A 15,890-nucleotide genomic window follows, 5' to 3' on the forward strand; every position below is an offset into this window, starting at 1 on the left:
ATGATCCTACCCCAGTCTCCCACAGGTCAGCGTCCCGTGGCGGTTGGCCCTGTCGGCCGCTGTGCATCCGGGCCCACTAGCCCTGTGCGACTCGAGTCATCCCCCCTTTTAGTACTGACATTGCATTTCTGAGTGCCTGATGACCGTTGGTGTAGATGACAGCATCAGCTACTCCCTGAGGGCTGGCCTACACACACCCCACACACAGCCAGCACAGGCATCACTGGATTGGTGGACCTGCCATCACATCATGCCGGACCAAGTATTTACTCTTTTCTCCCTGCACTGTCACAGGTGATCAAGGATATGCACTCTGCCCATGGATGATGACACCCCTCCGAGACCCGGCCACACCCGCCCAGAGGCAGTACAATGGGGCTCACATACGCACCAGTGGCATTGTTGAACGCACATTGGGTATGTTGAAGTCACGTTTCAGGTGCCTGGACGGCACAGGTGGGAAGCTCTTGTACAGCCCGGACATTGTGTGCAAGATGATTGTTGCATGTTGTGTGTTGCACAACATCAGTATTCGCACCAGGGCCACATGGATCCCAGTTCCAGATGTATCGGCCGATGATGGTGGTGATGGGGAAGGTGGCCCACATCCCTCTGCAGTTGGGGCAGGAATGGCCCGTAGGAATGCCATCATTGACATTTAATTCTCAAGAGCACGTCTCATTGTGACAGTCCATGGCAATAATGCTACAGTAGAAGATGTCCAACTGCACTGCATGTGTGAATAAAACATATTTGCGTTTACAGGTTGTACTTTTACATTGTCATGTTACATATTCATGCGGTTTCATATGTGATTTGCCAGGTTGTGCACAATTGTGGAACAAGTTGTGTCCTGTGTTCAATTGTGGAGAGGTTGATGTTTGTACCGGGATGTTGTCAATGTCAAGGTGCACTTCTGCTTATGTGCATATGCTACACGGTGGGTGTGTCACTCCAGCGGCTCTGATTTGTCTGCCACTGGTCTCTATCATGCGGTGTGCCTGTCGGTTCCATTCTTCCACGCTGCTTGGATGTTGTGGTGTACATGTTGTCCTCTGCAGTTGTCCAGGGTGCATCCGTGGTACTCCACTGTTGATGAATTTTGTCCATTGGCATTTCCTGTATGATGTTCTTGTGCTTTTTCCCACATTGCGCATGAGTATTGCTGCCCTTGCGCTGGTTGTCACTGTTAACTTATCTAGCTTTGGCACATCGCAGGTTTTATCACGTTGGGGTTTTTGCTTTTATCTCCGTCGAGGTGGCTGTATTGCGGGCATTGGCCACGGTTTCGGCAAACTATCGCATGCTACCGCTGTGTTGTGAATTCCACGTTGACACTAAGTTGTTTTCCCGCGGTATGCTGCGATGTTGAATGTTGCCTTACGCTACTCTTGCGGTAGTTATCACACTTCCTTGTGAATATATCCCTCAGTCTTTGTTAGTGACCACACAGAAAAAGCAGGCCAGGAGAATTTCACTCATCTTATGCTGGAAGATGAGTTAAAAAGATGAAAGAAAGGTCGTATCAGTACAACAATCACATCATTTTAGATACCCAATACCAGCTTACCTGGTTATTAAATGAACCGTGATGATGATGGTTATAAACGGCTTGCTGAGTCAAGGGTATTTCCCAATGAAGCAGAAGATTGGCTGGGCTAAAGCCCTTCTAAAAACCATGCCCCTCAAGGTTGGACTACAGCAACCCCTCACTAAAGGTATTGCAATATCTACAGACCTGTTTATTTATTTTCAGACGTGCCCTGCGTCCACCAAACTCTCTGATCATCCTCAACTGGCATAAAAGTTGATGTTTGTTGCTTTTTCCAAGGCGCCTGTTTGAGTTATAAGCCATTCACCAAAGTGCATAAGGGTACTTACCAGGTACTTAGCTGGCCAGCTATCCGTATCCAGAGGCTCCTGAGAGGTGCACAATAAAAAAACCTTTTTGATGATCCCCTCTATCAAGAGGCATCAAACATTCAAACAATCTTTGGCTGATGGACTCCAAGAATATGGGAATGCCTTCTATCAGAGTGCCATTGCTCCTTCTTGCACAATTGTCCCACAAATAACTTAAAAAGCCCGTTCTTTGAAACTTATCTTACAAAGATGATCCATAAACAATTATTTCACAAGGTGCAAAGACCAAAAGTACGATAGATGTCACTATGTGCACATGATTATTTCGGATTCAAGTGCATCATCTAGGTCCTCTTTCCCTTGGCATCTCACTTGACTTTAGTATTCTGCCTTGGATATATTACTCATGGCCCCCGTATTGTGGCCCCCCTACTCTCTTCGGCAATTTTGAGAACTGATCCCATCTTCTTTCCAAACAGTCGGCACCGTCATGGTCTGCACTAGTTCCATAACTCCTCCTTCCAGCATCCACCACTGCTGGTTACTGTACCCACTGTGGTGTTAAACCCCCTTCGCAACAGACACGTGCTCTACTACAACTAAACGAGTTTACACATGGTGCAAGTCCGGTGATGCTGGTTGTGTAATGCATTGATTGATGCAATCTCACCCCACTGCTGGACTCTCCCGCCTCCCCTATAGTCTCCTGGTGTTTCAGTGCAGGTCTGGTAGGTAATGGAAAGGTAAATACATCGGGATAGGCCACAGGCTAAGGTTTGGGTCATTGAAGCTCTTCTCATCTCTTAACTTATACGTCCCAACCCTCCTGTCCCCAACACCTATCCAGCTACTTCATAACCATATTGAATGCATGTGATTCACAAGCTCACCAAAACACTCACAGATTTTTAACACACCAATTGGATGTCACTAGGGGCCAGATGTAAGTAAATACTATTTACCTATTCTTAAATACCGAAATTTACCGATTTGGTATTTAAGAATAGGTAAATAGTATGTAGGTAATTTTTCGGTAAATTTTCCCGAATCTGTAAAATTTGGTATTTACCGATTCGGTAATTGCCATTCATTCCTATTGGCCTGGAGGCCCATAGAAATGAATGGCAATTACTGAATCGGTAAATACCGATTCGGTAAAATGGGGGACACATTCAAGGGTGCCAGGGTGTCACTTTGACATCCTGTTGCACCCCTGAATCGTGCTTGTGTGCAGATGTGGCACACATACATGCCCTAAGGGCATGTATGCCACATGGCACATTTGAAAATGCACAGATTTGCATTTTCAAAGGTATTCCTTATTTACCACCAATTTATAGTTGGTGGTAAACAACGAATCCTAAAATGGGAAAAGCACTCATTTGAGTGCTCCCTACATTGCAAATTCGTTAATTTACAGATTCGGTATTTTAAGGAATCGGTACTTTACCGATTCCTTAAAATACCGAATCGGTAAATTAACGAATTTGCGATTTAGGCCACCTACATCCCAATGCCAAATACCGGTCGGTAACGGCCGAAATTCGGTAATTTCGGCCGTTACCGACCGGTATTGGGCCACCTACATCTGGCCCTAGATTCCTTCTAGATCACTATTACTGTTTTGTAATGAAAAGTAATGCATTATAATTTCTTAAAGCTAACATGCCCAATAATTTCAATGTCTCTAAACCTACATTGTACTTTTCTTGTTAATTGCGTACTCTGGTACTTCACTCTAATGCTCTTTAGACAACTTTATAAACAAAACAGTTATTTCCACAAGTTCCTATAGCTCACTGAAAATGGTACAAAATCAATGCTTTGTCCAGATTGTTGACTTTTTTTACTTTCTCTCTTCTCTTTAGATATTGACGAGTGTGAGCGTGGAACTCACGACTGCAAGGTGAACTCCGTTTGTCAGAATACAAAGGGGTCCTTTTACTGTGAACTGAAGCAGCGGTGCCGTGATGGGTTCATACAAGACCCCGCCGGTAACTGTGTTGGTAAGCTCTACAACTCTCCGCATCTTGACCACAAACCTAGTGAGATCCATGTGCTGTGTGCAAAAAGGGCATCACCTGACTGCATGAGTCGGTATAATAATAGTGTATTTTATGAGAAACCCCAAAGGGTTCTTTTTTTATTTGACAATTTTATGTGTGGTGTTCTATGGTGCACACTTGGCTTCAAAAAGCAAGTGATGGTTTATAGAGAAACTCATTAAACATGTCTGCCTTGTGTACTACCATTGACACTGAAGGTGGGGGGACCAACAAGTTGGATGACATTTATAATATGAGTCTGATCGAGCAGTAGGGGAGTTCACAAGTTCAGTAGATGCATGTCGTAGAGGGGCAGGGCCGTCGCAGTGTTCACGGGTACATAGATAGTAACAGCGGTATAATTGTGAGAAGATCAAGCTAGTGAAATGTCTCCGTTTTTATTCAACACCCTGACAGCTGGGCACAAAACGACCAAGCATAAATTCTCTGCTAAAAAGCATACATATTTCCCCCTGAAAAAAACGACGTCTCAATGAAAAACATCATAGAAGACCACAATTATTTATTTAACATGCATCCATTAAATATTAAGAGACAAACTATGGTTGTTATGGAAAATTTGCATTGTGTGGGGTATTTCTTTTATTAAGTAAAGCCTGCTGCAGAGCTAAGTAGGGATAAAGTCTTCTGAAGAAAGGAGTGGCAGTGCATAGATGATGGATCCTTACATTGTACTTTGTGAAATTGAAAGCAGTGTCTTCACTGGAGCGTGGCTCGTGCTGACTAGGCTGGTCTAGGGATTGGCTCTGTTCGCTTTCGCAGACTTTATTGAACGTTGAAGAACGGATAGAAATGTATTCGATGGATCAAGGCACCTGTGTTGACTAGTTGGTCAAGTGATTGGCTTGCTTCTGTTTTGTAGATGTTATTGAATGAAAATGGTCGCATAGAAATGTCTTCAATGGAGCATGGCACGGGTGTTAACTCGCTGGTCCAGTGATTGCCTCTGTTCCATTTCACAGATGCTAGTGAATGTGATTGATCACATAGATATGTCCCCAGTGGAGCACGGCACTTGTGATGACTACCTGGTCTAATGACTGGCTCTGCTCCATTTGACATATGTTAGTGAATGTTAATGATCACATGTAAATAATTCCATCAGAGCACGGCACTTGTGATGACTACCTGGTCTAGTGATTGGCTCCTTTCTGTTTCACAGATGTCAATGAATGTTACTGAATGAACAGAAATATCTTCAATGGAGCACGGCACCTGTGTTGACCAGGTGTCACTTTTTGCTGCATGGATAGAAATGGTGTAGTGTAGCTCTTGGGTTGACTAACTGCTTTGAGTCATCGGCTGTGTTTCATGTCACAGATGTTAATGAGTGCACATCACTTCCTGAGCCGTGCAAAGTTGGATTTAACTGCATCAACACCGTGGGCTCCTACACCTGTCAGAGGAACCTTCTAATGTGCAGCAGAGGCTACCATTCGAGCGAGGATGGCTCCCGGTGCATTGGTGAGTGAAATCACATAAAAAACTGGTCTTAATGTATGAATTGATTAGCACACCAAATGGCTGCACCCCTTTAATTTAAAGACTGACCCAAGCTTGAGAACAATGCAAAACACTATAGGTCCTTCAGGATTGTGGGAAATTAACTTCAGTCACTTCCTGCGATGTCATCCTGGTCAAAGATCATGCTTCAGGTTTCATCAAATTACATTTGGGGAGAGTGAATGGTCGTGTGATGCCACTTTGGTTGATGTTTACTATGTTGCACTTTTGTGAGTTTTGGAGGGAAAGAGGCATCCCTAACAATTAAGCACACCTTTCTCTCTACTAAGCCAGAAGTCAGTTCACTAACAGTGAAGTGTGCTTTTTCCACACGTAGCTAACCTGATATGAATGCATGGTAGCTCTTGCACACACTTTTGAGGATGTGATGATTTCAGCTTTTCTCATGTCGAGGTACAGCTTTGTACACTCTAATATCCTGAAAGATGTGTTCCTTAGCTTGGAAACAGGGAGAACTGCTCACTATTTTCGGGATGTGATATCTGTAGCACATGAACTAACTTGGTGAATTTCCATCTCAAAACCTTAAAAACACCTCTGCCCTGCAACCACAAACCTGTCATGAATGTTATCTTTGCGAACAGCCTGATCGTGGACTGGTGGGTCCCACTGCAGATATGTGCAAACAGTGTCTGCAATTCGCCCCGGCCCTTCATATGACCAGCTCTCCATTACATCTGTTTACTGCCTACTTCTTCATCGTATATCTTCCTCACCACTCTTCCCCAATTACTACTGGCCCTTTTACTTACATTGATACCAAGCACTTTTCTTTGGTTGCGGTAGGATCTACGCTCCAGAAATACTATTAACCCCTTCCTTGCTGCCATCGGCCATTGGCCGACGGCAGCACTACCTTCCCAGTGCTGCCGTCGGCCAATGGCCAACGCGGCCCTGCCCGTTTTGCGGAAGTGCCGCACTGCGGGAAAATCGGGGCCGCAGGAAAGGGGTTAATGACTATATAAAAAATAGTTGTTTTGTTTATTTACTCTTAGTGAGTGTAATCATGGCAGTGTGTTTTGTTATAGGAGATCTTATAGGCTCCACTGTTGATCAGTGGAACAGTATATTACTGCTATGACAGACCACTATTTTAAAGAAGGCCCTTACTTTGAATAACCAATGATAAGGGTTTTCGTTTAATGTTGAAGTGAGAGGAAGTTTATTCTATATAGTGGCTGCCTGTACCAAAATGGCTTAGCTACCTACAAAAGTATTTCTCACAAGTGATAGCTGTAAAGGTAAGGATGGTATTTACACCACAAACTCTTGGCGCAAACTCGAAAATCTACAGACTCAAAAGTCCTGCGCATGGTAAGAGACGTTTGTCCCTGCCCTGAGTGCCCAACTGTACTATTGTCTAGATCCTTAATGCTATTCTTTTGTCATAGGTAAACGTGCATCATGACATAGGCCTGTCCCACAAATTGCGGTCTTAAACCCAAAGCGCTACCCTCCTAGTGGTGGAAGGATACTGCCTTTACCAGGAGTTAACCAGCATGAGTTTGTGGTGAGAGCATTCCATGTAGTGCTCAATAGTAGTAAACAGGAACATTTTACCCTGTGACACTAGAGAGGGGCTACAGGCTCACTCACATTTTTAAAGTTCCACTGCTGTGTGCTTAATTCACCCTTGACCTTCATTAGGTAGATGTGGAGTGCTACGCAGCACCAAAGTAGTGACTGTGCTGGATGTACGTGAGCTTGGGAAGGGTACCGTACAGGGATAGAGCCGATCTGTGGTTAGTGCATGTACTGGGTGTAAGTATGCCTGTGAGGAATACATTGTATCAGAGATGTAGTGCTGTGCAGTGCGTGCACAATGAACGCATGTGCTGGGTGTATGTATACTTGTTTGAAGTACAATAATTGAAGGGTGAAATGTTGTGTAGCATGCACATGGTGAGTGTGTGTGCTGGCAGTGTGAATGTTTGTAAATAGCACACCCTGGTTAAACATAGAAAAGCTTCAGTGCTGAACGATGTGCGCAGACTGCGTGTGTGTGCTGACTGCATGTGTACTTGTAATGGTATAATGCATGGAGGTAACAGTGCTGGACAGGGTTTAGACAAAATACAGAAGACAAAATATTGTGCGGACGAAATATTCTGTCAGGAATATCGAGGACAAAAATATCTTGAAGGTAAGTTACTGTAGGTAAGCAAAGTTTTACTATATATAACTCCACATGTATGTACCTTGACAATATTTATACATCTTCAAAGTAGGTAGTTGTGGAGTTAAGAATAGTAAATCTATATTTATTTGCACTTACTTTCTCAATATTTAAGTTGGCTATATTTTTGACACAATATTTTGTCCACACAATATTTTTTTTCTGCATATTCTGTCAGCTATTCACTAGACAGTAAGGGTGCTGTGAATGTACACTGACTAAGAGTGCCTTCAATGGTACAATATATTGAGAACCCTGGGTTGCATTTTGGGAAGCTCAGGCCTGCCTGGTGAAGACACGAGAAAGAGAGGAATCCCCTAGACAGATGTGTGTATTGCTGCATTTCTGTGAGCTGGGTGGGACACACATTGGAGGAGAAAAGGAAGAGGCTTCCTTCACAATTCAAAAGAGCTCTCTTTGATTTAGTGATAGATCACATGGGAGGGGCCTGGGCATGTCTCAGGAAAGGAGATGGGGCTGATAAAATAATCCTAAGAAGTAGGGCTGGGCGTCTCGGAATTAACCTTGTAAATGCACATATCACTTTGGCTGACATCCAGGTATGATCTCTGGTCACTCCTATGAATTGTGTTTAGGACTCAAGGGGTATTAAAAGAACTATGTCGCAAACTATAGAAATATAGTTGCCACATTGACTGCTTTGCACTCTAGGAAGCAACCCAGGAAAGTAATATGGACTGCAGAGTATCAAAAATCATTTGAGGATCTGAAGAAGGCACTATGCACTGCACTGGTACTGAAAAACCCTGACTACCATCAGCCTTTCACTGTTCAGACGGGTACCTCTGACAAAGGAGTTGGAGCAGTGTTAGTTCAACTGGATGACAATAGTAGAGAGTGTTCAGTAGCCTTCATTAGTTGGAGATTACTACCGGAGAACAGAACTGGGCAGCTATTGAGAAAGTGTGATTTGCCATAGTTCCATCCAAATTTGTTAGCCACTAGGTTTGTGGTGGAAACAGATTATAAACGACTGAAATGGTTGATGGCTATGAAGGGAAATAATACCATGTTGTTGAGATGTGGAGTATGTATGTCTTTGAGGAATATATTAGATGAGAAATTTGCTATGTGGTGCTTGTGCAATGAAAGCATGTGCTGGGTATATGTGTGCCTGTTTAAACTACAATACATGAAGGGTGAAGTGTTGGGCAGCATGCACATGGTGAGTGTGTGTGCTGGTAGTGTGTGTGTGTTTGTAAATAGCACACTGTGGTTATATATAGGCAGCTTCAGTGCTGAACAGTGCATGAAGTCTGAGTGTATGTGCTGAATGCATGTGTGCCTTTAATGGTACAATGCATGTGGGTAACACTGCTGGACAGTAATTGTGCTGTGAATCTGTAGTGAGTAAGTGTGCCTGCAATAGTACGATACATGGCAGACTCTGGGTTCCATTTTAGGAAGCTAAGGCCTGCCTGGTGTAGACATGAGGAGGAGATTAATCCCCCTCAGACAGATTTGTGTATTGCTGCATTCCTGTGAGCTGGGCGGGACACTTTTATAAGCTGGGTTTTTGGTTGGCAGAGGTATGCACCCTGTCCAAGCAGGAACCACAATACCAATCAGGGCAAGTCAGTAATACACTTTAAATTAAATTGTGCTCAACCTCAAGTAGATTGGCACAGAGCAGTCAGGTTTAACTTAAGAGGCAATGTGAAAAGTATTTGTGCAACACTTCAAACAGAAGCACTGTTAAAAGAAAAACACAAAAACACTCCACACCAGTTTAGAAAAACAGAGAATAATTTTATAAATAAAACAGCAAATATCCAATTAGTAGAAGTAGAGATATTAATTTTTAAAGATTAAATGCGCAAATAGCTCTTTGAAGTGGTAAGCGCTTAAAGAGTTAATTGGTCGCGCTGAAACAGTACAGAGTCAAGAGTTCAGGCCAAAGACGATGGAGCACAGGCTGGATATAGGACCCACGCAGGGCTAGCTGAGCAAAGTACCTTGATCCTGGTCACCAGCAACAAGATGTGTTGATGATCCCACACACAGTTGGGGTAATGCACCGGATTTCTCCACGCAACGGCAATGATGCGCCGGTTCTGTGAGCGATGTGCCTTTTTCGAGATGTATTGGTTCCGAATGCGATGTGCTGGGTTTCCCCACATTGCACAGGTGATGCTTCTATCCTCCCCATCGCAGTGACCGTGATGTGTTGGTACTGGTGCTGCAGTTCCGGAGGCGATGCACTGAATTCATCACAGCAGTTATGCATTGGTTCTGAGATGGATGCTCCGGTTACAAGATGCAGCAGTTCCTAGTGCGATGGTGAGATGCATTGGTTCCAATCAGTTCTGGCAGATGCAGCACATTATACTCACTTCTAAGGGCCCAGTACTGGGTTGGCACAACAGAGCAGGACTCACAGTAGACAGAGTCCAGGTGCTATTTGCAGTTTGAAGAGAGAAGTCTTTGATATTCCTGAGACTTCAGAAAACAGGAGGAAGACCAACAAACCCTTGGAGGTACTTAGGTTCTGGGATGTTGAGATGCAGGTCCAATCCTTCTCACTCACAGGCAACAGCGCAGCAGGCCAACACAACAAATCAGTTCAGTAAATTAGCAGTCCCTCCAGCAGCACGGTACAAAGTCCTTCTTTCTGGTAAAATATCCCCAGTTCCATAATTGTTCTGATTTGGCAGTGCAAAAGGTCCAGTACTTAAACTTTGTTGGACCTTTGAAATGAATAGAGTCCATTTATTTCCTGCAGTGGTTCCAGATTCACTTCAAGGGGTATGTAACACATTTGTGTGGGGCAGGATACAGCCCGTTCAGGTGTAGGTGTCAGCTCCTCCCTCTCATCCTCTCAGCATGCAAATGGCCACTTAGTCATACCTAATCTTCCTTTGTGTGTGGCTGTCAAGTGGGAATGCAGGAAGCCAGCTGTCATCCAGACATGTATTCCAGAGAAAGGCAGAAGGCACCGAATGGTTACAGTAAGAATTTGGCAATTTTCTAAAAGTGACATTTTCAGAATTGGAATTTAAAAACCGTCATCATTAGTTGTACTTTTAAATTATGATTCCGAAGACACCAAATTTGGGGGTCCCATATTTTCCCGAATGAAAATTACACTTATAAAATTTAATAAGGCAATCCCAATGTTATCCTTTGGGAGAGATAGGCTGTGCAGTAGCGAAAAACGAATTTAAGAGTATTTCACTACCAGGACATGTAAGACTCAAAAGTACATGTCCTACTTTTTAAATACACTGCACCGGGCCCATGGGCTGTCCAACCTTAGGGGTGACCTATATGTAATAAAAAGGAATATTTAGGCATGGCAAGTAGGTTAACTTGCCAGGTTGTAATGGCAGGTTAAAACTGCTTTAACAGGCTCTGCAGTGGCAGGCCTGAGCCGTGTGTAAAGGGCTACTTAAGTGGGTGGCACAATCCTTGCCACAGGCCCACTAGTAACATTTGATATACAGGCCCTGGGCACTGGTAGTGAACTTTACTAGGGATTTATGAGTAAATCCAGTATGCCAGTTGTGGATAATGTGCTGCCTGTATATTTCATTTGTGCCTGATAGTGCCGGTGCCACTGCCATTTGCATCGCGTTTATTCTAATTGTGCCCCAATCCTCTTTCGCTTTTGGCTTGCTGCCATTTTGTTGTTGTTGTTGTGCCTCCCTGCCCGGCTCTCCACCCCACTCCCGCCTCCCAGCTGCTCCTCCCTCCCACTGATAGTTTAGGCTCTGCTCTGTAGCGCTGTGACCGTCCTGATCTTATCAGAAGCGGTCGCTCCTCACGCTGCTCCCTGCTCTGCCTGACGATTAGTATCGTAGCGCTTACTGCCAGACTGCTGCCTGATAGCTCGCCTTGCCCCCACAACTACTATTGCCTAATTGCTCATTATAATAATATCGTAGCGCTAGATTGCCAAAGTGCGCTTTAACGATCTGCTCAATTGTGCTGTGCTGCCTGTATATTACATTTGTGCCTGATTGTGCCGGTGCCACTGCCATTTGCATCGCGTTTATTCTAATTGTGCCCCAATCCTGTTTCGCTTTTGGCTTGCTGCCATTTTGTTGTTGTTGTTGTGCCTCCCTGCCCGGCTCTCCACCTCGCTCCCGCCTCCCAGCTGCTCCTCCCTCGCCCCTCCCCCTCCACTATCCGCATATGACAGATGCCTTCGCGCGCAGCGTTCACGTGCAGTGGTCGCGCCCCATGCGCGCCGGACGGTGCGCCAAAGGTAAGCCTGTCTACGCCCGTCCGTGCCTGGACCGCGCGCAGCGCCAGACCCCCTGGCCCCCGCAATACTCATTCCACCCGCATAACATACGACGCCGCAACCCTCTCAGCCCTTAACCCCGGCCAACTCCCAAACTGCTACCAAGCCACCCCAGGACACACCCATGGACCCTTCACCTGCCACTCCTGCAAGTTCGACTGCATCAGGACCCACACCAAATCTACAAACTCCAAACAGAGCTCCGACACTAACCACCTGAAGTGCATACTGCTCAACACCCGCTCGGTACACAGACATGCCATTGACCTTTGGCACCTACTCGACACCACATCGCCGGACGTCGCCTTCCTTATAGAAACATGGATGAACGCCTCATCAGCGCCCGACATCGCCCTAGCCATCCCGGACGCCTACAAGATCATCCGAAAAGATCGCACCAACCAAACAGGAGGAGGCATCACCATCGTCCATAAGAACACCATCCGCATCGCGACCAGTTCCGATGATAACCTCACTGCCGCCGAACACCTTCACTTCCAGATTCGCACCGACCCCAAAACCACACTCAGAGGCACCCTCGTCTACAGACCACCAGGACCCCGCACACAATTCTGCGAAGACATCACTGACTTCATCAGCCCACATGCCCTCCCCTCCGAGAACTACATTCTACTGGGAGACCTCAACTTCCACCTGGAAAAGAAAAACAACAGCAACACCACCACCCTTCTGGACAACCTGGACAACCTCGGACTCAAACAACTTGTAGACACCCCCACCCACCACGCCGAACACACGCTCGACCCTATCTTCACCTCCAGCAAGCACATCTCCTTCGATCACACCACAGCTCTCCATTGGACGGACCACAGCTGCGTTCACTTCAACTACAAAAAGTCCACGACCCACAACCCCCCACAACCTATTCCTCGAAGAAATTGGAACAAAATCACCACCGACCAGCTCTTCACATCGCTTCACCAAAACCCCCTGCCAAATCATAGGACCCAAACCAAGCAGCCACTAACCTCACACAATGGATCACCAACAGCGCCGACGAACTAGCACCCTTGAAAAACCATCTAATCAAGCAAGGTAGCAAAAAAGCCCCCCGGTTCAACGATGACCTTAAGAAATCCAACAAGTTCTGTCGTACTCTCGAGAAAACCTAGAGAAAAAACCCAACCACTGATAACCTAGCCACCTTCAAGAACGCCACCCGCAAACACCACCAACTGATCCGATCCACCAAGAAATCAGCATTCAAGGATCGACTTGACAACAATGCCCAAAACAGCAAGGAACTATTCAACATCGTCAAAGAATTTACTAACCCCACCGCCGGCACCAACGACATCACTCCCTCCCAAGACCTCTGCGACTCTCTATCCTCATTCTTCCACAACAAAATCGCCGGAATACATAACAGCTTTGAAAACCAGTCCGAAGACCAGTCCACTCCACCCACCTCCGAACCTAAACCGCACTCTAACAACCATTGCACCTGGAACCCAATCACCACCGAAGACACCATCCGCCTGATGAACTCCATCCACTCAGGATCGCCAACCGACCCATGTCCCCATCACATTTTCAACAAAGCAGACTCCATCATCTCACCCTATCTCCGCGATGTCATCAACTGTTCCTTCAACTCCGCTACCTTCCCGGAAAACTGGAAACATGCCGAACTCAGCGCCCTTCTGAAGAAACCCACAGCAGACCCCACCGAACTTAAGAACTACCTCCCCATCTCGCTCCTCCCATTCCCCGCCAAAGTCATTGAGAAAGCCGTCAACAGTCAGCTCGCCGCCTTCCTCGAATCCAACAAATCCCTCGACCCTTCACAATCCGGCTTCCGAGCCAAACACAGCACCGAAACCGCCCTCATCGCAGCAACAGACGACATCCGAACACTACTGGACAACGGAGAAACAGTTGCCCTCATCTTACTTTACCTCTCCGCAGCCTTCGACACAGTCTGTCATAGCACCCTCATACAATGCCTCAGCAACGTCGGAATACAAGGAAAAGCATTGGAATGGATCATCTCGTTCCTTGCCGGAAGAACCCAGAGAGTCCACCTCCCCCCTTTCAAATCAGAAGCCACCGAAGCCATCTGCGGCGTACCACAAGGATCATCACTCAGTCCCACCCTCTTCAACTTTTACATGAGTCCCCTCGCATCCATCGCATGCCAACACAACCTCAGCATCATCTCCTACGCAGACGACACCCAGCTGATCCTCTCCCTCACCAAAGACCCAAACACCGCCAAAACCAACTTACATGAAGGAATGAAAGAAGTAGCCGAGTGGATGAAGAATAGCCGTTTAAAACTAAACTCGGACAAAATGGAAGTCCTCATCTTAGGGTCATCCCCCTCTGCCTGGGACGACTCATGGTGGCCACCGGCCCTGGGCAGCGCACCCATACCCACGGACCATGCACGTAACCTGGGCTTCATCCTGGACTCCTCCCTCTCGATGACCAGACAAGTCAACGCCGTCTCATCATCATGCTTCAACATCCTACGCATGCTCAAAAAAATCTTCCGTTGGATCCCCACCGAAACAAGAAAGACGGTCACCCACGTACTGGTCACAAGCCGACTGGATTACAGAAACACCCTTTACGCCGGAACCACAGCCAAACTACAGTAAAAACTCCAACGCATCCAAAACGCCTCAGCCAGACTCATATTGGACATCCCTCGGCAAGCTCACGTTTCCGGCCACCTGAAATATCTCCATTGGCTCCCCGTCAACAAGAGAATAACGTTCCGTCTCCTCACCCACGCACACAAAGCCCTCTACGACCTAGGTCCCGAATGCCTCAACACGCGACTATCCTTCTACACCCCCTCCCGCCAACTACGATCGTCCAATCAAGCCTCGCCGCAATTCCGCGCATCCACAGATCCACCATGGGGGGAAGATCCTTCTCCTACTTAGCGGCCAAAACCTGGAACTCTCTCCCCACCCACCTCCGCCTTATACAGAACCACCTCTCCTTCAGAAAGCAACTAAAAACGTGGATATTCGATAAGTAAAGCACCTCCCTCCCTCAAGCGCCTTGAGACCCTCTGGGTGAGTAGTGCGCTATACAAATTTTGAACTTGAACTTGAACTAGCAAATGAGATGGGGTGGATAAGGGAATCATAAAGAGTTGGGAAGGGCATCTGGTATTATTTGTTTCATGCTTGGCACTCTCACTGTGGCTGACATCTAGTTGTGAACTCTGGTCACTCAGATGAATATTGTTGAGGGACAATCAGCTTCAGAATCTAGCCTGTGACAGACAGTCTTTAATGAGGCAAGCAAAAGAAAAGTGTCTACTTCAAGAGAAGCAGAACCCCAGCATAAAACTTCAAAGACTCAGACTACATTTTGATGTCTGAAAAGGGACTAGAAGAAATAGAGGTTGGTCATTAGCCAAACAGCCACACAGGCTGTGTGAGAAGAAGAAGCTCTGCAAGACTTCTGCCTGAGAGAACATCACCCAGCGACACCAAGACACCTACTCTGGAGCCTAGAGTACCAGCACCTGCTGCACCGTGAGGAAGAAAAGAGTGTTAAGGGAGTGAGGTCCTGTAGGGAGCCCTACCATGGGGACTTGCTATGCGTGGTGTGAGTGGATCGTCTGTGCACTGAGCAGGTCCTTGCCCATGTGCAGTGTCAACTTAGCAATCTCTGCATGCCAGAGGCGGCCACCATGGGCTGAGCCGTGTGTTGAGCGCTGTGCAGGTATTGCTAAGACTCTACTCCTGTGCTGCGGTGACCCGTATGCCAGAGGGGGCCACAGGTTAAGATGCTACCTGGAGAAGTGTAGAGACTTGCAATCGTCTTCGAAGGGTGCTTGTTCCGGAGGAGCCTGCATCCGCATTATCCTCTACCATGGCAACCCCTTATGCCAGGAGGGGATACAGGTACCAACATTGCCAAAGGTTTCTGGATGCTGCATGAAGGAGAGATGTATGCTACTTTTGGCCGGGTGGACCCGCACTGTGAGGGAACTGCTCCTAAATGGATC

General features: G+C 46.4%; 1 protein-coding gene across 2 annotated transcripts in view; it reads left to right on the plus strand.

The window, feature by feature from the left end:
- Positions 1–15,890, plus strand: part of FBLN2 (fibulin 2) — a 632,659-nt gene that overhangs the window by 565,708 nt on the left and 51,061 nt on the right. For both annotated transcript variants that reach the window (XM_086939012.1, XM_086939013.1), the window contains 2 exons: positions 3,732–3,869; positions 5,250–5,393. In XM_086939012.1, coding sequence (XP_086795138.1) covers positions 3,732–3,869; positions 5,250–5,393 — 282 coding nt within the window. The remainder of the gene's footprint in view (positions 1–3,731; positions 3,870–5,249; positions 5,394–15,890) is intronic.

The sequence above is a fragment of the Lissotriton vulgaris genome, chromosome 9 (assembly GCF_964263255.1).
Source record: "Lissotriton vulgaris chromosome 9, aLisVul1.2, whole genome shotgun sequence".
In the NCBI taxonomy this organism is placed as follows: Eukaryota; Metazoa; Chordata; class Amphibia; order Caudata; family Salamandridae; genus Lissotriton; species Lissotriton vulgaris.